Source organism: Pecten maximus, chromosome 5 (assembly GCF_902652985.1).
Source record: "Pecten maximus chromosome 5, xPecMax1.1, whole genome shotgun sequence".
In the NCBI taxonomy this organism is placed as follows: domain Eukaryota; kingdom Metazoa; phylum Mollusca; class Bivalvia; order Pectinida; family Pectinidae; genus Pecten; species Pecten maximus.
The window spans coordinates 14,790,454-14,816,328 of NC_047019.1; the positions used below are offsets into that span (position 1 = coordinate 14,790,454).

The 25,875-nt window shown below is 36.2% G+C and overlaps 1 protein-coding gene across 5 annotated transcripts in view; it reads right to left on the reverse strand.

The window, feature by feature from the left end:
- Positions 1 to 2,093: 2,093 nt before the first annotated feature.
- The window catches only part of LOC117327265 (ralBP1-associated Eps domain-containing protein 1-like), an 85,707-nt gene continuing 61,925 nt past the window's right edge, over positions 2,094 to 25,875 (reverse strand). Inside the window, exons 7-19 of one of the 5 annotated variants that reach the window (XM_033884180.1) lie at positions 24,060 to 24,239; positions 23,383 to 23,446; positions 22,743 to 22,888; positions 22,132 to 22,334; positions 21,304 to 21,397; positions 19,278 to 19,544; positions 17,219 to 17,419; positions 16,980 to 17,026; positions 16,212 to 16,412; positions 15,777 to 15,810; positions 15,513 to 15,541; positions 11,049 to 11,137; positions 2,094 to 10,818 (exon numbers count right to left, since the gene is read on the reverse strand). In XM_033884180.1, coding sequence (XP_033740071.1) covers positions 10,647 to 10,818; positions 11,049 to 11,137; positions 15,513 to 15,541; positions 15,777 to 15,810; positions 16,212 to 16,412; positions 16,980 to 17,026; positions 17,219 to 17,419; positions 19,278 to 19,544; positions 21,304 to 21,397; positions 22,132 to 22,334; positions 22,743 to 22,888; positions 23,383 to 23,446; positions 24,060 to 24,239 — 1,727 coding nt within the window. In that variant the 3' untranslated portion in view covers positions 2,094 to 10,646. Of the gene's footprint in view, positions 10,819 to 11,048; positions 11,138 to 15,512; positions 15,542 to 15,776; positions 15,811 to 16,211; positions 16,413 to 16,979; positions 17,027 to 17,218; positions 17,420 to 19,277; positions 19,545 to 21,303; positions 21,398 to 22,131; positions 22,335 to 22,721; positions 22,889 to 23,382; positions 23,447 to 24,059; positions 24,240 to 25,875 lie in introns of all 5 variants that reach the window. The other 4 variants (XM_033884179.1, XM_033884178.1, XM_033884182.1 and 1 more) reach the window with 4 other exon arrangements.

The window sequence follows — 25,875 nt, forward strand, 5'->3', positions numbered from 1 at the left end:
AATTTGCGTTGTCATAATAGGCTTTTTTCATGTATGGTCATGTATAGAAATTTTTCCACGCAAGATATTTTCGGAATACCCTACTTAATCTATGTCTTGTTTCACGTACAACATGCATTTATAAACATTTCACAACTGCTGACGTAAAAACTCACTGGGTTTCGAGAGATTAAGTTTTTTTTCAAAGCATAGTGAAGTTTTAGAGATCTCCTCGGAACCACACACAAGTATTCAACTTTCTTGTGAAGTTTATGGCCAGGAAGCCTCGTGCTGGCTAGCCAAACTCTTACCCACGGGTAGGGATATTCTGTCCACGGAACAGGCCCATGTTTGATTATTTTTCTCACATACTTCATGCGTGTCAGCTGTCTTTCCCGATCGATTTTCTCTTACTCTGGACAGGGATATGCACCATTTTACCGAAAGGAGATTGTCTTGCGTCATCCTAGGGTTAAGACAAGCTGCACGTGCTCTTTGCACGTTCTCAACAATTGCATGATGTCTCGATATATACGTGGGTAACACCCTGGAGGAGCGATGTGCGATGGGTGATTTTTAACTTAATTGCAACTTAAGAATCCCCCCCATTGAGATCACGGTCTCGTCCTCAAAAGGACGAAAGATTCTTTTAATTCCATCCCTTACAACCACGTGATCGCCCTTGTGAAGTGAGTGATGCTTCTCGTATGATTTCACTAGTTATCCTATTGAGAATAAAGTGGAATTCAAAAATATGGCACATTTACCGTAACATAGCGGGCTGTGGTCTTGTTGTAGAAGTAAGGTGCCCCCGGAAAGTTAATGAAGCATTTAATTGTCGGTAATCTATACCAATATATGTTAGGGTATCCGCCTTTAAAAGACAACTTATCGATTAGTACAAGACGGCATACAGACAATAGAGCCTGTCAATTTGGTAAACAAATCAGTAAACAAAATACGCCAGCCCAGATAATTTAAAAAATATAAATAGGGTAATTGTCGTGTTCACAGAAACGTAATCAGAGACAACTTGATGTGTATCAACATGAAGTTTGAATTTGTGAAGGCAGTAATGTTATGCAATGTATTTATTCAGGTGGACTGTTCAGGAGTAAAATGGTTGAATACCATTTCCACCTCACCAGGCCAATAAAGTCGATATAAGATTCACTTCAATACAAATGTATAGAGATGTACTCTTACCAACAATTTTCATTACTTTTCAACATCCAGCACAGGAACATATTCACCAGAACTAGTCTAATGTCAAATTTACATATAGGCCAGACTCTGATAAAAAAAAAATCATGTGAAAGTAACCGATGTGTACCTTGAAATTGACAATATCAATATTCTTTTTGGGTAGTTTACAAATATATAGAGTACATGTACTGCCAGGGGCTGCTAGGGGAAACAAAAGTACATTTTCTTGTTAGTGGACCAGAGGAGGGAATTATCAATTTTCTATCTACATATCAAATCTTGTTCAAATTAATCTATGCTGCTGAAATATAAACCAACTTAATCATGCAAGGAAAAATGGTACTGTCTTCAAATTTTATTTGGTAAACAGTTAAAATTTAAAAATCAATTTTGGACAAAAGGACTTAATATCAGTTTCCTGACAAGAGCTTTAGCCTAGCTAAATATGCAGGCATCTCAGAAATGTTTTGAAAGGTCACTGTCTTAGGTAAATTGGAGGCCAGACGGATAACTATTTTAGTACTTGAAGAAAGGCATTACCATGAAGTCCATGCATGAAATCTTAGAGGGGTCACTCCTGTATTTTGGTGAATTTCAGTATCTACACAATGCCACAGTCAAAGGTCAAATGGCAGTCATCATGAGACCCTATTTTACAATTTAGTATGTGACACAACACCTCTTCACCAACCATGAAACACAGGGACATGTGCAACAGTGGTCATATAATATGTTGATAGGTATAAAACATATACATGGTCCTGTTTGGGATTTTGTGCCAAGCCCCTGTGCCATGAAACATTGCCAGAGGTAAGCTGTATGGAAGCTTATGGAGGGCTTAAATAGACAAATGGACGAATTCCATGTTTGATATGACTGTGTAACCAGAAATATAACAACACAAGTTATTCAGACATATGCAGTAATAATTTATTGCATGACACCTTATGTAGTCATCAAGTTATGAATATTGTGACAATACCAATTGACCAATTGGGTAGTAGCGTGCAAATCACATGTACACACATATCCCATTTTGCAGCCAATCAAAATTGGCCTTACTGACCAAATTCAAATCAGACAGCCAATCAGAACTGAATACAAACTGACCAATGGGAAAGTAGCGTGCAAGTCACATGTATACACACACATCCATTCAACAGCCAATCAGAAATGAAGCATTTACAGCACCATCTACTACTGTACATCATGTACTAGGGGCAGATAACTGCTACATCTTTACAGTATATACAGGTACATAAATATAGCTACACATCTCTGTACACTCCTTGTCTATACAAACACAGCATCAATATGTCATACACATCGCGTAATGAACTATACATCTTAAGTCTACATATCATACATATATATATAATAATGGATATTCAATGAGTAAAAAATATACATTTTGTGTATTAACTTGTAAATCCACAACTTGCGGTGCAGAATACAGTAATTATTTGAGGCAAGGCTTAAGAGAATTGACATGTCCCTTCTAAACAGAAGCAACCAATAATACCAGCTTTTACTGCTTTTGTTATTAATTGAAGTCAAAGAATACTTTTTAAATGCAATATTGGTTGTTGTTTTTTTTTTAATTTAAAAGGGTTGAATGTATGCTGAAGTATATGTATTACTCAGTTTGAACTGGACATCTCACCAAAAAGAATTCACTTCATGAAAAAGAATATAGTTGAGATCAGATGGCATCTAAAACACCTTATCTTAGTTGGTACATTACACAAGTAAGGTTGGCCTTCTATGTTACTGTCAACATATTAATTCAGGTGCCCTGAAGTACTTTAGTGCATTAGAACATTTTAACATTGTTATTGTTATAAGCTCAATCATAGTTTAGTGCAATGTTTCGAGTTTAAAAATGGCTAAGATAGATTACCACTATGTTTACAGTATTTAGTTTTCTTTGTGGAGGGGACAACTGTATAACTAGATAACAGAATTGGAGAGAAAATAAGTAAGACAGCAGAAGAGAGAGAGAGAGAGATAGAGAGAAAAAAAGACATACCGGTACTTTATAAGAATCGGATCCCCCCTCCACCTCAGTGTGTCTTAAGTCTCATCAACTGTCTACTGTAGTGTCTTAAGACACACATCAACTGTCTACTGTAGTGTCTTAAGACACACATCAACTGTCTACTGTAGTGTCTTAAGACACACATCAACTGTCTACTGTTGTGTCTTAAGACACATATCAACTGTCTACTGTAGAACACAATATAAAACACATGTACCAAATGTCTAACACTTGTTTTCACATATAACAAAAATATTTAAAAATTGCTTTATGATATTCAGGGTACATGGAGGTTAAAATCAAGATGCTGCTGGCATGGATAAATTTCAAAATGCTGCAAATAAAATATAATTAACTTATGTATCTACTCAATCAAATCTAGTGTTCTCTCACCGGCCATGCAAACTACACAGAAATTTAAACATGAAATTAGAGACTATTTTTAATTTTCATTAAGGAATACGTATATATCAGGAGATCAATTTGAAGAGATTTGAAATCTCTATTAGGAAAGATTAACAAACATAGAAAACATATTACCTTTAATGAAAAATCAGAACCCACAAATCACTAAATTACTCATTATTGTCAGATCGTTTTAGCCCTACGGTAACACTGTTTTGAGTCTGACTTAACCGATTATATTCTGAAACAACTTTCTCCTTCAAGTGTAGAGTAAAAGATTTAAAAAACATAGAAACTAAACATAAAAATAACAAAGTCAAAGATTATAATATAAAATTGCTTTTCTCATTCACAACCAAGCATATGGCAAACAGGTACTGTACATATAGCTTACATGACTAGAAGTAAACGTGAAAGTACCAGAAACTCCCCAGTACACATTAGTACCAGTCCCTCTCTCCAGTACAGGGACGTCCCACCAGGTACCAGTCCCTCTCTCCAGTACAGGGACGTCCCACCAGGTACTAGTCCCTCTCTCCGGTACAGGGACGTCCCACCAGGTACTAGTCCCTCTCTCCAGTACAGGGACGTCCCATCAGGTACCAGTCCCTCTCTCCAGTACAGGGACGTCCCACCAGGTACCAGTCCCTCTCTCCGGTACAGGGTTGTCCCACTGGGAACAGGTACTCCCCAGTACACATTAGTACCAGTCCATCTCTCCAGGACAGGGACGTCCCACCAAGTACCAGTACTCTCCAGTACAGGGACGTCCCAAAAGGTACCAGTACTCCCCAGTACACATTGGTACCAGTCCCTCTCTTCAGTATAGGGACGTCCCACCAGGTACCAGTACTCCCCAGTACAGGGATGTCCCACTAGGTACCAGTCCCTCTCTCCAGTACAGGGATGTCCCACCAGGTACAGGTACTCCCCAGTACACATGAGTACCAGTCCCTCTCTCCAGTACAGGCCCAGCCATACTCAGGTACTCTACAGTATACACAATCATATGGAAACAACAGTACATTTCTTTCTCCAATGCAGCTAAGGGGAATAGGGAACCCCAGCCAATCAGGAACAGTATAACAAAACCTGTGCGACTGCTGCATGTAACTCGTATATCATAAAAGATGTACTGGTTTGTTAATCTAGCACTTATAGTTTTAATCAAAAATGGATGCTGTGCGCCAAATTTGTTTTTTAAATACCTTTGATTCCATTTGATTAACTGATCATTTAAATGTACTTCATTTAATCAAATTCAAAATTGTGATGTAAATGTTGAAATATCATCATCCTAACACCATGGCAGATATTGTTTTTTATTGTTATTTTTTTTTTCATTCATGGAAAACATGGAAATTTTACGCTAAACATGTGAAGGCCAATTGGCAGCAATTCCCTACATGTATATTACTATCGGAGTATGTGGTATTTATGGAACAGGTGAAAAAGAAAAATTTGCAGAAATAACACCCACACGTATAGTTCACCTATCAAAATCTCAAAATTAAACCTCCATGGAAATAACACCCAAATAAAGTTTACCTATCAAAATCACGAAATTAATTAAGCCCTCACGGAAATAACTACCACAGGTATAATTTACCTATCAAAATTACTAAATTAAGCCCTCACCGAAATCACTACGTTTAAAGTTCATGTAATAAAGAATATAGTTTCTATCTTGGAACGAAAATTTCAAAGCCATCCGAAGATTTCAAAATTCAACATTTTAGGCATTAAGTCAGTTGATTTTATAATTGTATCCTATTTCAGTAACTGAACATCATGTTAAACAGTAGCAGTTAATAAATTACTCCTCAATACAGATTAAATAAGAGAAATCACAACACATTAAAGTCAAGAGATCATTGAACACTTGATTACCCAGAATAAGGTAAGTACACCTCTGGTCCATCCTAGTAGATACGGTATATACATCTATATATATATATAATTAACTGGGCAGGTAAATTGTGATGGTGTGAATATATGAGCTACAAGGCAGATATGCAATCTAAGGTTATTACAGATTATTACGATTTTATTATTTTTTACCAGTTATCCAAGCATAAGAGAAATAACTCATATTACCTATACATCATACAGAATCTGGCCGGTTACATTGGCATGCTAATTTAACTTTGGAGTACATGCAGGTGCGCAGACAGGTATTTATATCATGCTCCGTCATATTGGCAATACGCTGATTTCAACTTAGGAATAATGTTGTCAACATAACAGTGAAATGTTGAAATTTATCAGATTCTGTGAAATACTGACAATTCAACATTGACATCATTCAGAATTTTGACATCATGACCTTGGCAGTAACCTTAATGTCAAAATGACCTTGACAAACAAGATTTGATCTCAACATGATATTGACAACAACATAGCTGACACACCAGGAATACACAGAATATAATAGGACATTTCTATGCATAATTTTAAATCACTAGAGCTTTCTATATACATATATGTACACATATACAAAACATAAAATGCTTAATTCTCATTGCACTTTAACTCAACTCTTCATCAAACACAGGCAGGAGCGTACAACACAAATACTTTGTACAGTTATCCTCCCCATCACCATGGTAACCACTCACATCCTTTCTGTCACCATAGCAACCACACTCATTCTGTCGACATAATAACTTCATACACCTGGTCACCATGGTATCTACATACATTCTTCAGTAACCATGGTAACCACACACATACGATCACCTTGGTAACTACACATCTTTTCACTGTCACCACAGTAACAACAAACATTCTCCCTGTCATCATGGTAACCATACCTATCACTATAGCAACCAAACAGACCCTCTCTATCACCATGGTAACCACACACATACTCTCTGTAGACATACTATTGGCATACATTCTCTCTGTTACCATGGTAACCACACATTTCCTTCGCCAGTAAATAAACCAAAGCAGGAATTATAACATTAATCATGAGAGTTATTGTTCATCCAGAAAGCTTGTAAATATTGACAATTTTAGCAGAGGAAATGAGATGATATTGTGACAGATATGTTGTATGATAATTTCAGTCATATTAGAAACACAGTGGGTATATATGATAATCAGATCTAATGCTACGTGTGGTTTACCAGACTTGTGTTACAGTGCCAACAACTCAACATGTATATATAATGTGTCCTTACCTCAGATTATGATAAAATCTTTAACTTTTACTTTATTGAAGTGAAAACTGCCTTCAAAATGAAACCACTTTAACTATGCCACTATATATCTAATGATTCATAAATTTGAAACTGTTTCAGCAAATGAAAAATTGGATGATTGCTTAGTTTGAAAAATAATTCGATAAATATAGAATCTATGCATTTATAATATTTATTCTGAAATAAGCCCAGGGAGACGACTCATCTCTGGTATAAATGCGGGGGAGGGCTTACTACAGGATAAAGCATATATAATGTCGCATTTCTACTGAACTGCAAGAGATACGGATATTCCAAGGTGTGGGCTTATTATAGCTGAATAAATTGGAGGCTGCTGGTCAATCACACATCAACATATAATACATTGTATACTGGTGTATGTGATAGATTATAAAGTGGTAACAACATCTCAAGCAAGACAGGAAATCCATTGAAATATAATTCTCTGCAGTCCAAACATACATTTCTAAAGTGGATGTTGAAATGGTTATCTATGTTGTGAACACCTATTTGGTAAGAGAAGCTAGATTTAAACAGATGATTTGGACAATACTGGACATTTTTTTTTAAGATATATACTACCTCACAGGTTACCTGGTATAGCAATTCAGTCTTAAGGTAGCATACATCCTTAAGTCTCTGTGTCACAGTCAGGTAAGATACATCCTTAAGTCTCTGTGTCACAGTCAGGTAGGATACCTCCTTAAGTCTCTGTGTCAAAGTAAGGTAATATACATCCTTAAGTCTCTGTGTCACAGTCAGGTAGGATACCTCCTTAAGTCTCTGTGTCACAGTCAGGTAAGATACATCCTTAAGTCTCTGTGTCACAGTCAGGTAGGATACCTCCTTAAGTCTCTGTGTCACAGTCAGGTAAGATACATCCTTAAGTCTCTGTGTCAAAGTAAGGTAATATACATCCTTAAGTCTCTGTGTCACAGTCAGGTAGGATACCTCCTTAAGTCTCTGTGTCACAGTCAGGTAAGATACATCCTTAAGTCTCTGTGTCAAAGTAAGGTAATATACATCCTTAAGTCTCTGTGTCACAGTCAGGTAGGATACCTCCTTAAGTCTCTGTCACATTAAAACAAGTCTCTGTGTCAAAGTAAGGTAATATACATCCTTAAGTCTCTGTGTCACAGTCAGGTAGGATACATCCTTAAGTCTCTGTGTCACAGTCAGGTAAGATACATCCTTAAGTCTCGGTGTCACATTAAGGCAAGTCTCTGTGTCACTGTAAGGTAGCATACATCCTTAAGTCTCTGTGTCACATTAAGACAAGTCTCTGTGTCACTGTAAGGTAGCATATATCCTTAAGTCTCTGTGTCACATTAAGGCAAGTCTCTGTGTCACTGTAAGGTAGCATATATCCTTAAGTCTCTGTGTCACATTAAGACAAGTCTCTGTGTCACTGTAAGGTAGCATATATCCTAAGTCTCTGTGTCACAATGAGTTAACATAATGTATATCCTTAAATCTTGATAAGAGAATAAGGCAGCAAACATCCTTTAGTCTGTGTCACAGTGAGGTAGCATACATCCTTAACTTATTCTGTCACAGTAAGGTAGCATACACCCTTAACTTCTCTCATCACAGTAAGGTAGCATACATCCTTAAGCGGTTTGGGAGTATAAAAGCCAAGGCTACATCAGTATAAACAATCAAATTGATATGAAGTCACATGGAGGTTTATATTATTTGATGTATCAATATAAGTTTGAGATCTTACATTTTCATGTTTGGTATTCATAATTGGTATCAGAAGCTGGCAAAAATATTTTTCATGCAGCGAAAACTAAACATATCAGTCCAGCATGCTTCAGTGAATATATTGCTCATTTTCTCGTACTACAAGTAACACTTATATAAATATCAAAACATCAGTGGAAGTGAAATTTGTTAACCTTGCAGTGAAGACACAGAACAGTATGTATGGTGTACAGTTAAACTATGTTCAACAAAACTAAATTTCTGATGTATCAATATACACAGTTAACTTTGGCAGTATATATCACTAAATCACACTTCAAATGAAATGACAGAAATCAGATTAGAACCTTAATTTGTATTAAATAACCAGTTATTACCTTTTATGGTTGTTCATCCAGTGTATATAAAGACTTTAGATTTGTTACCAATAACTGATACAATTACTTTTGTTGAATATCATTATTATTTTCAAATATATATATCACTACAAAATTTTTAACAATCTTTTATTGAAATTTCATATCAATTGATCATGAATTAACGATAGATATTAGTGCATGTACTCAAAATCATTGTTTTCAATTCTGTCACATTTCTCTCCAAAATCCCATTCATCATTCATTAAACTTCAAAAATGCCAAAATATTTCACAAAACGTACATTTTCAATTATAATCAGGGGGAGGCAACTCTTTAATCACATCACCAACTTCAATAATAATAATGCCCGTAGGAATTAATTTTAAATATGTTACAGAAACATTTTCATTTTCAATAAAAACCTGTTACTTCTTTAAAATCAAAATATCTGCAATGGATGTTATGTTTTTTTTTACTGGAGCCATGCTCCTAAATTAATTTAGAATTACTAAATCATAAATTCTATTTGATCAGTATAAATACTTTGGCTGTACACAATGACTAAGTATCAACAAGGTAATATAATCACAGTTCTCTCCCTTTGAATAAATATGAGCTGGCTTTGTGGCAGTCCTAACTGAAATCTACATAAGGAATTACTGAGATATGTCCACTAAGTAGAATTATGATTCAGAGATTTCTACGAGATGAGCATTGTTAGGAATGACCCATCTGCTCAGCTCCCCGGACACATCCTCCAACTAACGGGAAACTATAACACTCCACTGCCTGGATAATATTGCTGGGTAATCCGATACAGGTTACATACTGATCATATATTCATCTCATACAGTGAATCTGACTATAAATTAATTGTTCAAAATGTAATTTCTTTATCTCCTTAAATGGGCATCCCAGCTTCCTCATCCTATTGTATGTATGTCAGATCTAACCCTCAAGTCTTACCCCGACCACAAGCCAGGTGGAGTGAGGATGACTGGTACCCTATATAAATGTTCCTACTTTATAACTGGGTGTCATTCCTAACAGAGCTACCAGTCTAACCATTTGTTGGAGAATCCTTGAAGAAACACTAGTTCCATAAGAATATGCAGACCTCCTTGCTGGTTAAAGTGAAGGATCCCTGGGTGAGTCGTGCCAGACCATTGTACACAAATCACAAAACTTTCTTAATCAGCAGGACATGTAATCCAACAGATATCCAATCTGGGATTTTCAATAATTCCGAAATACTTGCCATCCCACAAATTGCACACAGTTTGACTTGAAAGTTTATATAGCACTAGAATTCATGGAGGGCCTGTGATGACTAAAGATGTGTTGACTCCCTATGTTGTCTGGAAAAGTGTGAAAAGCCTATGTTGTCTGTAAAAGTGTGAAGAGCCTATGTTGTCTGGAAAAGTGTTAAGGGCCTAAGTTGTCTGGAGAAGTGTGAAGAGCCTGTGTTGTCTGGAGAAGTGTGAAGAGCCTGTGTTGTCTGTAAAAGTGTGAAGGGCCTAAGTTGTCTGGAGAAGTGTGAAGAGCCTGTGTTGTCTGGAGAAGTGTGAAGAGCCTGTGTTGTCTGTAAAAGTGTGAAGAGCCTGTGTTGTCTGGAGAAGTGTGAAGAGCCTGTGTTGGCTGGAGAAGTGTGAAGAGCCTGTGTTGTCTGGAGAAGTGTGAAGAGCCTATGTTGTCTGGAAAAGTGTGAAAAGCCTGTGTTGTCAGGAGAAGTGTGAAGAGCCTGTGTTAGCTGGTAAAGGGCTTGAGGTGCTCCAGCTGTATCTCCAATGCTATACGCTGCTCCATTACTTCCTGAAGCTCCTGGTTAAGTTCGCTGTTGAGGCGCTCCAACATTGTGTTTCGTTCCTTGTGAGTGCGTATTGCCATCTGTAGGTCTTTCTTATCACGACTGACTTGTCTGTAAAATAGTACATAAATTCATATTTACTCTGGACATGGTTAGTCTGAAAAAACTTGTAACCTAACATTTTAAAAGTACTAAATCTTGTGAATCATGAGTAATTACTAAACCAAAATATATAATGTATCATGAAATGTTTGTTTTTTAAATCCTGGATAATCAAAAACTATTCAAATGTACAAATGACATATATCATGGTTGAAAATTGACAGATAAATGATGCTAACCTCATAGCAAATATAGGTGCCCTCTGTTTTTCCCCACCTCCTGCCTCATCTTCAGTAGGAAGGTCAAAGGTCACACCAGGGGAGGTAACCTGTAATCAAGAGAAAGATTTACAAAATTATTAACATTTTTAGCCTACAGGTTCACTTATGAAGTATTTACATTTGTCAGAGTTTAATGATAAACTTGTAACAGGAGAGGAACAAGCGACGACCCGACCGGGAGTCAAACCCAGGATCTCTTAACTCCAGACGGATGCTCCAACAATTTGAGCTACATGTACATTTTTTGTACCTGGCCATCAGAGTTCAGTGCTACAAACTATTTTTCAGATCTTTGAGAGTTTGATGATCAACTTTTTCACACATGATCAACTTTTTCACACAGAACTTTCTAGTGAACTGTGATTTTAACGTTACCTCAACATTAACTACTAACTCAACATAAACTGCTAACTCAACATAAACTACTTGGATTCCAGTGATATAAGACATTCGTATACCATGTATACATATAGTCAATATATACCCATAATCAATGACTCACACTGAGCTATAAATAACCATTATACATATGTGTATAATACATGTTCATGGTTGGGTGGTTCCAGTTCAATAATAAGGTCTCCATATTGTTTAAGTCAGTAAAATATAATGGCCGTGCATCTGTCAGTCCAGAAAGGCCAGAATCCTGTACGAGCTAAGGGTGGTGAAAAGTGTGTGGGCCACAGAGAGAACAATGTCATCTTTGCCTGTATGGACTGTAAAATCCTCATCTGTGTCACCTGCAGTATTGGACCACATAAGCCTCATGATTTGGTGGAAATTTCCAGTCTTACAAAGCAAAATAAAACCTTATTGAAGGATTTTATTGACAAAAACGAAGCGAACAGACTTCCCCAGCTTCAGAAGGACATATTAGCAGCGAAACAATCACGGACACCAAACAGCTCCAAGTTTAAAGGACTGGCTAAAAAAATCAAAGATCAGGTCGAAAAATGTAAAGTAGAAATGGAAATGGTAGCTGCTGAATTGATATCACTATGTGAAGAGGCGGAATCTGATAATGACGGGCTAATTCAGCAGTACATAACAGAATTGGAGGAAAGGTTTGACATTTTGACTGAGAAGACGAAAGAATGCAAGAAAACTCTCCAGACGAGTGATAAGATTGAACTGTATGATGTACTTACTGAGGTGAACTGTTTACAATCTAAGAGACCTGGTAAGCCATTTCTCAGATCGGCTCAATTCTACCCAGGTAGAGACATTGCTGGCAACTTAAAGAAAGCAATAGGCAGACTGGACATATCTACTGATCAGGAAAACGCATCTAGTGGAAGTGGTCAAGCCAGTGGAAGTAGTCATTCCAGCAAAAGTGGTCAAACCAGGGGCCATGATCAAGCCGGTCAAGATAGGAGAAATGGTCAAGCAGGTGGAAGTTACCCAGCCAGTGGAAACGGGGATAACAGCGATACAACTAATACTGAGGGAGGATCAAAACTTTCTGTTATGACTAAATCTGATTTTCTATTTTATGACGACCCAATAGAGGTGTCCAAATTTTTCTTTAATTATGTTATAACATCTATCTGCCCAACACCAGACGGTAAGCAGGCCTGGATCAGCTACCAGTGTTCTAAGCCGGCTATAGCGGTAGATCTGATGGACAGAAAAGGATATATTATCCGCAAACTCCGGCATCATAAAACCATCAGGGACATGAGTGTGTCACCCACAACAGGTTCACTGTGGTTCTGTTGCTATTCAGATAAAACCATCAATGAGCTTCCACTGTCTGCCGAATCAGCTATCAGAAGGTTCGATGTTGTTGAAAAGCCCGAGACATTGTGTGTCAGTAAGGAGGGGTATGTGATAGTGGGCACTGCCAGTCGTCAGAACAATTTGATGATATATTCAGTCTCCGGAACTATCTTATGTACAGCAGCAGTCATTGAGTGTGGCGTCACTGAGCCCCTAGATATTGTCGAGTGTCCAGTCACAGGCAATATTGCTATAAGCATGGGGAGGCAAACAGGAAGGAACAGCACACAATTCAACATAATCATTTACGATAAGTTTCTCAAACTTAAATCTATCTACGACGGGGAAGGGAGACAATCAGTGGAGGCATTTGAACCAACCTCAATTGCCTATGATAGAGAAGGAAATATTTTGTTTGTCAGCTTCCTTGACTGTACAATAGAGTTGATCAACGGGATGGGCCAGTACATCACTTGTCTACATACCGCCGACGAGCAGGGGCCGATAGGTGTACAAATGATGGACAACCTTGTCTGGGCCCAGATGAAGAAGGACGGTAGTAGAGACATAAAACTATTGCAGATTTTTGACTATCAATCCTAGAAAACATCACAGGCAGACGACAAACACCATCAGATATACGACTTGTTATGTTGGCGGACGGCAAACACCGTCAGATATACGACTTGTTATGTTGGCGGACGACAAACACCTTCAGATATACGACTTGTTATGTTGGCGGACAACAAACACCGTCAGATATACGACTTGTTATGTTGGCGACGGCAAACACCGTCAGATAAAAAACTTGTCAAGTTAGCAGATGACGATTACCGTCAGATATACAACTTGTAAAGTTGGAAGATGACAAACACTGTCAGATACATGGCTTGTCAAGTTATAATAGGTATAAATCCTGAAGATTCTCGTACAAGGCCAACAACAACAACTCAAAACTGTTGATGAACGAAATGCCAAGTTTTATTTTCTACAAATATTAGATATCATCCATGTAAGTTCGCTAAAACATTTCCAACTCATAAATTGTCAGGATTTAGAGATTTTAGAGATAATTGATGTCAGGTGATCTCATTTGGACCAATGAGTGATAGTGTTACATACCAATCATATAATAAATTGATGACAAAACCAAACACACCAGTATCATCAGTAATTAAACAGATCTATTAAACAGGTATTATGTACAGTAAAGTTGGAACCATTGGGTACATAGAGGGAGGGAGGACGCTCATTTTAATTATTACCATAATGGCTCTAGAAATACGAAATCCAGATAGGTAATACAAGACCATAATACCTGTCGAAAATCTGAATAATAAATTTGTCATATTGCAAATTCTATTTTAAACAAGGCATCGCAAACGATACAAATCCCCTCGCGTGCTAACACATGAACTCTTGACGCAAAATGGGGGGTGGGTTATTGCAGGACATTGAAATAACATCAGTTGTCATTTGCACTGAACTGCAATAGACATGGATGGGCTTATTATCAGGCATGGGCTATCGAGGTATTGCCATGCTGGACCAATATATGAAGTTTGGTCAGGATCCATTCAAAAATGAAGTCGCAACAACGCTGACAAAGATTTTCTATAAATAGTAACGGTGACCTTGACCTTAACCTTGGCGCCCTGAAACACAAACTTGTTTGAGGTATTGCAATGCTTGACCCATATATGAAGTTTGGTCAGGATCCGTTCAAAAATGAAGTCGCATTACAGCGCTGACAAAGATTTTCTATAAATAGTAACGGTGACATTGGCCTTGACATTGGCGCCCTAAAACATGAACTCGTTCGAGGTATTTCCATGCTGGACCCATATATGAAGTTTGGTCAGGATCCGTTCAGAAATGAAGTCGCAAGAGTGCTGACAAAGATTTTCTATAAATAGTAACAGTGACCTTAACCTTGACTTTGGCACCCTGAAACACGAACACGTTCGAGGTATTCCCATGCTGGACCCATATATGAATTTGGTCAGGATCCGTTCGGAAATGAAGTTGCAAGAGTGCTGACAAAGATTTTCTATAAATAGTAACGGTGACCTTGACCTTGGCACCCTGAAACACGAACTCGGTCGAGGTATTCCCATGCTGGTCCCATATATGATGTTTGGTCAGAATCCGTTCAAAAATGAAGTCACAAGAGCGCTGACAAAAAGTGAACATACGTACGTACGTACTTAGGTACGTAAGAACGGAACGCTATATTCCCTCCCCGACTTTCGTCGCGAGGGGATAATAAGAACTATATGGGAAAAATCAATAACCCAAACATCATCTTTTTATTAACCAAAATATTTATTAAAATAACACCTAATTTTTTTTGCAGAAATGTTGTCTGCTATAGGTGGGCGGACCATAAAGATTCTGCCATTGCTGTGGGAGTTATCGCTCTTTGAAACTGCATGGGACTTTTTATATTTTGTATCCGAGAGGGACTTTTTACTTTGTACCCAAGAGCGACTTTACAGCTAAGTAATTGACCAATCAAATGCTTTAGATTTTCTTTTGCGCAGTATGACATATGTCCTCTCCTACACACCCTATGGACTATGTATACAGTTAAAGAGAACACAGGTATATTTCACACAAATGGTACATGAGTTTTAGTTTACACAGGAAAGGAAAATTAACATCTTTATCCAGATAAGAAAAAACAGGATTTGTTTTACTCACCTTCACTCCGCCCGACGATGTTGTACTGTCTGTAACGGAAAACAGTGGTTTTATACAAGTAAAACACTTCAAATATTTTGAATTCAATAATGCTTTCTTTGATCATCAAACTATTCTTTTGATGTTAAAGTTATTAAGAATAGGTCTATGATGCCAACTATCTTGTACAGTTTTTGTATCGATAACATTTATAATGGCTGTTCAATTGTCAATACATTTAAGTTTATTGTCAATTGTTGTTTTCCTTAATCTATGAAATCTTACCTCCTGACTCTGGTCCCTGGGAAACATTGGGTTCCTGTCAAATAAGAACATATGATAGTATCATCCAGTACAGGTGCTGTATATATCCTATACAAAGTGATGTCATACTCACAAGTAAATATTATACATGTATACATACAACGGATATCTTAACATTGTAAAAATTTATAACTTTTGATATTTGATTCAATTGTAGAGAAACCAATTTTCTCAAATGCAGTTTGTAGTCTCAATCGTAAATTAAATATCTTAATTTTTTAGTCAATTTTGAAAATTTTGAAAATGTGTACTGTATAGGTACACCTTGAAAATCACAAAGTAACATAAAACACATTTACAGATACTGAAGGAGCTACTCCAAAGCTAACAGATTTAGTGATATTATAGATTCCAAACGCTCGCCAGACTGTTATCACATTATCGATGAAGACTTACCAGTTTTGTGTAATCCTGCGAGAGATTTCTTCGCGTTCTGTCAGAATCCTCCACAGACTTGGACCCATCAACAGAATCTATTTCAGGGAGGACTAAAACTTCTTGTGAAGGAATTGACTCAAATTTTTTAACTTCTGGAAATTTGTTTTTTTTATCTGTCACTACAACTGCCCCATCAGCTGTCCGCCGATAGGCTGGACTCTGGAAACACAAATTACATGTTTGTTTTTATAGAATGTTGACATAAAAATCTAGGTAAACACACAGGAAATAGTAGACTTATCCACAATACCATAATTAACCTAATCAGCGAACTGTGCACTTACACACACAAAAGTGGTGCGCTTAATAAGATCATGTACAGTATCATTTATTCATTAAAGAAAGATTTGTTTTTTAGATTTTATTTTATCAACATCCGGATCAACTTCATATGCCACAAGATATTCAGGACAAGAACAAAATCAGGTACTGGGCTTATTACCAAATGTAGACCTGCAAGTACCAAATGACTTGATAGAAATGGGAGGGGGCTTATTGCAAAGTAGGGCTTATTTCCGAGTACGGTACTAATTAATCAGCCTCTTATGATTAAAACATATTCTTTTGTTATAATATTGTTTTTGTACTATCTTTATATTTGGATATAATATTCACACCTGCATCATTACACCATTATCATGTGGATGTAATTGAAGATGTCTTAAACAGGGTTTGTCTGGGCTAGATAATCTCATAGATTTTAGTGTACACATGTCCAGTACTTACATCTTTGGGTGAGGTTCTCGGTGGAACAGCTGGGGGCGTGGAAAGACCTGTACAATGATATTAAATAACACTTAGGTCAAATACCAAATTGTTAAATAAGTTAAAATTTCGGTGAAAAACTGCTCTGGAAATTAAAGAAGAGATAAGCAATTAACATGCCTCATCATTTCAAAAATTGTGAAGCACACCTTTTTTATTGGAACTCCTTAAGTTGAGTAATGACTATCCTGGTTACCTACCTATACCTATGAGATCCACAGACAGACTGCGGCTGTGAGGCTGAGCCCCGGGCCGCGGAGGAGGTCGAGGAGGTTCCTGGTTTACGACATTGTCTAAACTGTGAGTAGATGATAGCGGAGGTCGATCCACAGCCCCTTCTCCAGTCCCAGGTTGACTAGTCACTGGTACTGGTATAAGGAGACCACCAACGCCCCCTGGTACTAGAGAAGATATCAAAAGGAGGTAATAATTTGCGTATACTGACAATAACTCCATGATGACCTACAGACAATCTTTAGAATGAGCCAGAAACATTTTCATGCCTGCTGTAGATTGTTACTGGACATGAATTCTTAAATAAGATCAATAATAGCGTAATAAATATACTGGACCAGTCATGAGTATGATTTTGTGAATCCGATTCTTACTTTCTTTTTCCCACTAAAACGGCAACATTTAAATCAAAAGGTATGCACAATCTCCAGATTGATACTTCTGTCACATTTGCTTTCTTCTGTTTTAAATGATTATTTTTCATCACACCAGTTTTTCAAACAAATGGGTAAATTTTGTAAAAATTCTGTTTGACAGTGAAAACCTGGCAGAACATGCAAAGGGAGGTAACCATTGTCAGGTTTTTCTGAATCATAGACTAGTTTTATTACCAAACATGTCTCCATTTCATTGAGTTTACCTGGCTTTATAAGGATATAGAATCGGCTGATTACCAATAGATATGGCTATTTTCATGTTGGGAGAATTCACTATCACAAAGTTGCTTCTGTGAAAATGTATTTCAAATTTAAGTGTTTATTTTCTCAAAGTCATATGAGTAAACAGTTTCATTTGTATTGTTATAGATGAGAAGAGTAAAATGTTTAATATCAAAATTTAGGTTAATTATGTTTCTTCATCTTCTAGATGTTTATCCTTGTCAACAGATATTAAGCTCCAATATACATTTGCTATACTGTTTTCTTGACTTAACACCAACACCTGGGCACTTTTCTCACCAAGTTTGAGTGTTTTTATACAAACTAAAATGCTCATACAATCTATAACATAGAACTACTACATCTACAACACACCAGGTCACAAAATCATAAAACGTTCATTCCCACTTCATATGGAAGATCTACAACCTCAAACGAATGCTGGAAATTAAAGTGTAGGTAAACAAGGACAAAAGTAAAGAGTGTTTAGAATATCCTTCATGCAGTCGGACAAGGAGCATGCTATCAAAACATCTTCATTATCCTCCTCCTCCTCATCATTAGAAGTATGAGCCAGTTAAACATGCACACTACAGCTATGTTCATGATCAGATATCTCACATACACATACAGTAAATTACTAGGTATATGGTTTATGATTAGAATTGTATTACAATTTGTTTGGGCACAGTGAGTGATGAGACACATAAAGATACTACTTACCTCAGACCACTAACACATTATCATGAACATCAAATTATGTTTAGAAACAAATCCTGCCTACCACCGACCAGGTAAAAGGATTTTTTGATGATCTATAATGATCCCCACCTTTAAAGATTAATTTCTTGAATGCCTTAGTACTTAGTTTGACTTTAAAGATTAATTTCTTTGATCCCCTTTTATGAATCTTGGCTACAAGGTTTTAATTTCTTCGATGCCCTAATAGGAATGTTGGTTTCAAGATTTTAATTTCTTTGATGCCCAAATAGGAATCCTGGCTTCAAGATTTTAATTTCTTCGATGCCCTAAAACGAATCTTGGCTTCAAGGATTTAATTTCTATGATGCCCTAATAGGAATTTTGGCTTCAAGATTTTATATTCTTTGATGCCTTTAATAGAAATCTGAACTTTAAGGATTAATTTCTTTGATGCCCTTATAAAAATCTCGGCTTTAAGGATTAATTCTTTGATGTCCTTGATGAATCTTGACTTTGAGGATTGATTTCACTGATTCATTATAATTTTTATTATATACATATCTTACAGTGTAACTCAACAATGCCTAAAATGTAATCATAATATTCCTGTTATATATATAGTTATATAGTAGGTAATTGTCCGAGGACTGTCTGATCAATGTACCTGGATTGGCTTTCTTTGGCACCGGCCGTGGCCTACTGACAAGAGTTATGGGCCCTTGACTAGCGGGCGCAGCTTTACTGCCAGCACCAGAGTCGTTTTGTTGGACGGTAGGAGTTGTTTCAGCAGTATAACTAGTCTCTGTGTTGGACCGCTGTTTGGTTGTCACGGTAACTGTGGTAATAGTGGTTGCTGCAGTGGACATGTTAGGATCGGTCTGCAAGGGTTCTGATTGGTCGGAAAATGAGGTGTCAACAAGTGGGGCTGGCTCTGGAAACATTCAGACACCAAATGTGCAAGAAAGAGAAACCAAGCCAAACAACAGCCAACTCAACATGGTAAGTAATGTATACTGGCTAGACTGCTCTATCACGACACAGGACCAAACACAAGGTCCCATAAAACCGGTGAGGTGAAAATCACACTTTTATCTTATCTTTGAATATATATTTTTTTTTAAATTAAAAACTTACCATGATAACCTGTCAGCCAAAATGTCAAATTCTTAAAAAAAAATAAAAAAAAATAAAATGGTTTTGATTCTTATTTCACTGAACACATTGTGATGATAACTGTATAATGTAGTGTAGGTATTTCACAAGAATCTTTTTTGTAACTAGAACAGTCCGGCCAGAAACTACTTAGGATTCCTCAAGGATTCTCATGCATTATTTAGAATTTCTCAATAAAAAACTAGGGAACTAATTTATCACTTAAATGAATACTGGTCACAATAGATAGTATCATTCTTAACAGAACTTTTTAGGCAAACAGATAAATAATTTTATAAAATATTATTGATTACCTGAAATTTACAGAAACTTATACAATTACAATGTTGTACAAGCAATATATACAAAAGGAAAATCATGCATCTAACCATGCAATCTATAAACACTAAACTGTGATAGGTTCTACCATGCACTGATAGGTACAAAGGTATACTCAGACAAGGGAAAACTGTGCTCTGGCATTTTAGTATATCAAAATATATATTTCTATCTATTTACTTATTAATTTTTTTTTTAATTTTGATTTGTTCAAAAATATTTTATAAAGATAACTAGCAAAAAGTTCAAGTAATGTAATATTTCTACATTTAATTTCCATGTGTAAATTGCAAGGAAAGAAAATTTCTAAAAATCTTGAAAAAAAAATAAAAAATCTTAAGAGTGCCTTGCAGGAAGGGAGACAACTCAACATAAAATTTCTTCTTTGGTTTTGTTGTAGCAAACTTATCTATGTTATATTTCTAAATAAGCACTAATGCAGTTCTAGATAGGGTAGAAGACTAAGGTAAGCTATGGTAAAGAAAGGATTTTTTAGCCAAGGGTCTGTTGTATGATACAAGTGGTACATTAATTAACATTATTAACACATAAGCTCAAAGCTAAGCTGAGACACCAGGTGATGACCATGGTGTGACAGGAAGAGAGAAAACCTAGCAGCCATATGTCTACTTCTTTTCAACATGTTTCCAAATCAAAATTTCTTTTCTGTTTAAAAAAAATTGTCATTTCAGAGACTTTCCTCTTGTCTGCCTTTCAAAATCTATTGATATTTGCATTTGTTTCACAGTAAAGGTAAATGAATTTAATTTACTGTAATAGATTGAAGAATGGACTTAACAAGATTTTCTATCCAAATTCTGAATGTTACTGTGCAGACTAGAAAAAGTAATGGTGCTGCGGGTAATCTATAACGTTAACAAAAGTCATTCAAGATGGAGTTCATCAACACTAACCAGTTTCAACGATTTTTGTGATTGGGTCCATTTACCTTTACTAGTTAATTTTTTTTGTACAAATCAGACCTTTATTTCATAGTCAGGAATCGTTATGGATCTATTTCTTTGGATTATAATCAAATTCTTTTCATGAAGGTCTATCCTTGTTTGTGTGAATCTAAAATGGCCAGACCTTAATGGATCATTCCTTGTTATCCAATAACTCACAGTTAAGGAACATCTGTAGAGTGAGAGAGATAGAGAGAGTTAGTAGAAAGCCGCACACACTAGCAGCCACAATACCTGAAAACGCCCTACCCCTTTCCACCCCCTCGGGTGGGTACCGTTGACTCTCTGGTGACATTCTCACTGCCACAGGATGAACAATTTTGGCTTCCTGAAAGGTGAAAATACCAATTAAGTTACAGACAGATGGGGTGGGTGGTTGGCATATCCATAACTTATCACATATAGGTAAAGTCATTGTCTAACAAGACGCCCAGCATCGCTCACCTGGATATTTCAGTAATCATGGTTTCATTTAAGTTATATTACAATTATTTTCCTATGGGCCTGCAGGTGAGCTAAACAGGTACTATTTTCTTTATGTTTCATTCCATAGGATACATGTTAGTGGGCCAACAAAGTACTTCCCTACACATACATTTACTTATTTCAGCACCTTGAGTTAAGTAGAAATATGTTCATTTGTTATTCATGACAATATCTTGGATACATTGACTGATTTACAAATGTCATTTACACAATAGAATCAGTGCTGTCTATTGTCAGTTCCATATAATATCACTATTTACACAATAGAATCAATGCTGTCTATAGTCAATTCCATATATGTAATATCATCATTTATGCATCTGACAATATCCCCACGTTGAAGAATTTCTCATCCTGGAGTGTTTTTAAGAATAAATATGGTATAAAATTAAAACTAGCAAATGCAGTGAAGAATATCTCATAAACTTTAATCAGAGTTTGTGTTGGAGCGGCCTCTGTACCCTTCTGCAGCATAGAAAATGAAAATTGAGACTCCGATTTTTATTAGATTATACAGAGAGACTCCATTTTAAAATACCAAGCACAAACCCTGAATTACACTGATTGAATACTAACAGGATCAGAAGGTACTGGTTTGGAGAACTCAAAGTTGGCAGGTTTGATGCTTGGCGAGGACATCTCGCTGGAGGTTTGGGGTGACTCTTGGATCAGGGACTGGGCCCAATGGGCTCCCCCACTCTGCTGGGCTGGCGGTGAAGAAGGGGGCGTGGTCCGTTTAAGGGTACTTCCTGGGGGCAGGTCTGCAGCAAATGGTTCCTCTACAATATCAAGGAAATCAACCTGATTTTATACATGAAATGTGTTTTTGAATTTGCTTTAATCTTTTTCAATTAATTGAAAATTCAAGAAGATATATATTGCTAGCATGGGAAAATACTTTACAGTGAAGAATATTGTAATTGTGACATCATTGGCCGTAATTCTTATCATCAATTGTTTATAAGTTTGTTCTGAGGGGCACCTGATTAGGATTAGTAATATATCATAGAAGCTTAAGGCTTACCATTAATCATTTTAAAATTTAAATATGCTTAAGAATCAATTCTTACATTAGACATCAAGTTAAATCAGAAATAGAAATGAAATATTCTTATTTATATTTTATGTATGATAGTGACAGATATAGAATGTGTTATTTAACATACCATGTGACAGATTTAGCTCACCATTCGTAAAAGCAGAGTATGGCATGAGAGAAAAGGGAAGTCGGTCCGGCAGTTCTATTTCATTTCTCCGTAACACCACCAAATGCATAGCTATACAGAACTCCTCTAAAGATAACGCACCGTCACGGTTCAAATCAGACAACTGCCTACAAAATAACAATACGTGTACAAATACATTAGTTGTCCATGTACATGTAAACTACCAATAAAGTATAACTCCATTATCTCAAACTTTGAGATAATCAAGCTATAATTGTAGTCGTTATATAATTAAAAGTTTCTCTAGTCCAAGTCAAAACTCTGCTTTATCTTAGCAATAAACTTGGATAATTTGAATTAGGGACAACTGGAAAACTTACATGGTTAAAGTAAAATAATGTAGAGACTATACCCAATACAACTTTTCTCTAGTTTTTAGTTTTACTTGTGAATTACCAATCAACTTTAAAGGTATGGCAGAACTACAAAAGTTAGCCATTCATCTTTCAACACCACTACAAATACCAGATCATAATTTTTTTTTTTAATTAACTTACATAAAACATGCTATTCATACTTACAACCTTACCTGAATTTGGTTTACAAAATATAATTTTTTGGTCTTTCCAGTTTGGAAAGCCAAGCTAAAAATCATACTTACCAGATCTTGGATAATTCATGCACTGGTAGTTTTGACTTTTCAAAGAAATCTTTTGCAATCCCGCCTACAAAATCAAAACCTTAATTTTAAACCCCATTCTATTTAGCATTACCAAGTGGTAAACATGTATACAATTTTATTTTGATTGAAATTCTAAGCATTCATAACTTATTTCATAAGCTCTATTAAGGGATGGATAAACTATAACTGTCTTTAAGATATGAATGACCCTACTCCTATGAAAACTAGTATCAACGTTTGTCAAATGCATTGTATCTCTGAATTGGAAGTTGACCTTGACCTTGGCACCTTGAAAGTTTAACTCATTCATGGTATTCTCATACATGACCTTTGCACATAGTTTGATCAAAATATGTATTAAAATGAATTTCAAGATTTTCTATAAATAGTTACAGTGACCTTAACTAAGGCCTTAGAACTGTTAAAAAACAAACTTTCATGCTAATACTTGATCTTTCCATTTAATCGGATTCTGAAGAGGAAATAAATTTGCTGGAGTGATAACAGTCAGTCATGGGTGACACTATGCCACTTTCCGATCCCTTTACTCCCCGTAACATGGAAGGGACGTAAACCAACACATTTTTTCAACAGTTTTGTAGCTATAGAGATGACCAATACCTTCCAAACAAGACCTAAGTGACCTTTAGACTTACCTAATATTGCACCACCAAGGTCAGGTTGCATGATTTGGAATTGTTTTACATAGTAATCTCTTTGTTCTTCATTAATACTCCAGATATCGTCAACACTCTCCGGGTCAGAACTTATAGACGACGAATCAAATCCTGGGGCTTCTAAGTTATATGTTTTCTTTGGACCAGTACCGAGTAAACCTGTGGAGGTAAAATAAGTACTGAATAAATTTAACCTGTGGAGGTAAAATAAGTACCAAGTAAACCTGTGGATGTAAAATAAGTACCGAGTAAACCTGTGGATGTAAAATAAGTACCAAGTAAACCTGTGGATGTAAAATAAGTACCGAGTAAACCTATGGAGGTAAAATAAGTACTGAGTAAACCTGTGGATGTAAAATAAGTACCAAGTAAACCTGTAGACATAAAATAAGTACAGAGTAAACCTGTGGAGGTAAAATAAGCACTGAGTAAACCTGTGGATGTAAAATAAGTACCAAGTAAACCTGTGGATGTAAAATAAGTACTGAGTAAACCTGTAGAGGTAAAATAAGTACCAAGTATACCTGTGGAGGTAAAATCAGTAATGAGTAAATTTAACCTGTGGAGGTAAAATAAGTACTGAGTAAACCTGTGGATGTAAAATAAGCACTGAGTAAACCTGTGGAGGTAAAATAAGTACCAAGTTAACCTGTGGAGGTAAAATAAGTACCGAGTAAACCTGTGGAGGTAAAATCAGTAATGAGTAAATTTAACCTGTGGAGGTAAAATAAGTACTGAGTAAACCTGTGGATGTAAAATAAGCACTGAGTAAACCTGTGGAGGTAAAATAAGTACCAAGTAAACCTGTGGATGTAAAATAAGTACCAAGTAAACCTGTGGATGTAAAATAAGTACCAAGTAAACCTGTGGATGTAAAATAAGTACCAAGTAAACCTGTGGATGTAAAATAAGTACCAAGTAAACCTGTGGAGGTAAAATAAGTACCGAGTAAACCTGTGGAGGTAAAATAAGTACTAAGTAAACCTGAGGAGATAAAATGAAGAATAAAATGTACAAATCAGGATTGTCATAGTTAGCATATTGTCATAGCTAGCTAGTATGGCTTCAACATCTCCGTTGTATATACATTAGGTATTTTCCTAGGAATTTTTTCAGGCGAGGCCAGAAACCAGCAATTAGTGCATTTAGTCCTAAACCAGCAATTAGTGCATTTAGTCCTAAACCAGCAATTAGCGCATTAGTGCTCAGAATTTGAGCAAGTCCAACAATAGCCATATAGTCTTTAGAAAAATACGGTAGGTATGAGGGCTAAAATGTTTGAGACCCAAAATCACTATATTATATACCAGGTATATAAGTAAAGAAACTTTATTGATATCATAATACAAAGTATGAAACAAGTTAAAGGCCAAGTTTATGGGCTCTATGGTACTATGAGTGTTTTTGTAAGTACATAGTGAATTATTAAGATGAATACGGTATAGTTCTAAAGACAAAAAATTCTTTGACAAACTCTTATTATGCCAAATAGAGTTCTTTATCCTCGTTGCATACAGATCAATTTTCTTATTTCAATACAAGTGCACGATACAAAACAGCAATATCAAAATGAGCAATTTCGTTCTGATGTATTGAAAAACAATCTTTCTGTTTCTGGTCCCAGCATTAATAGCCAGAATTCCTGATACGTTGATCAGCTTCTACATTGTCAATTCAAAACTGGGAAGTGCCAGAGTGAATGCTTGAAACTTCAATTTTGTGGTGTCTAAGTTCTCGGACAGCATATCGGGAGTGTCAGCAATTACAATCTGAAACCCTACTTCATCAAAATCTG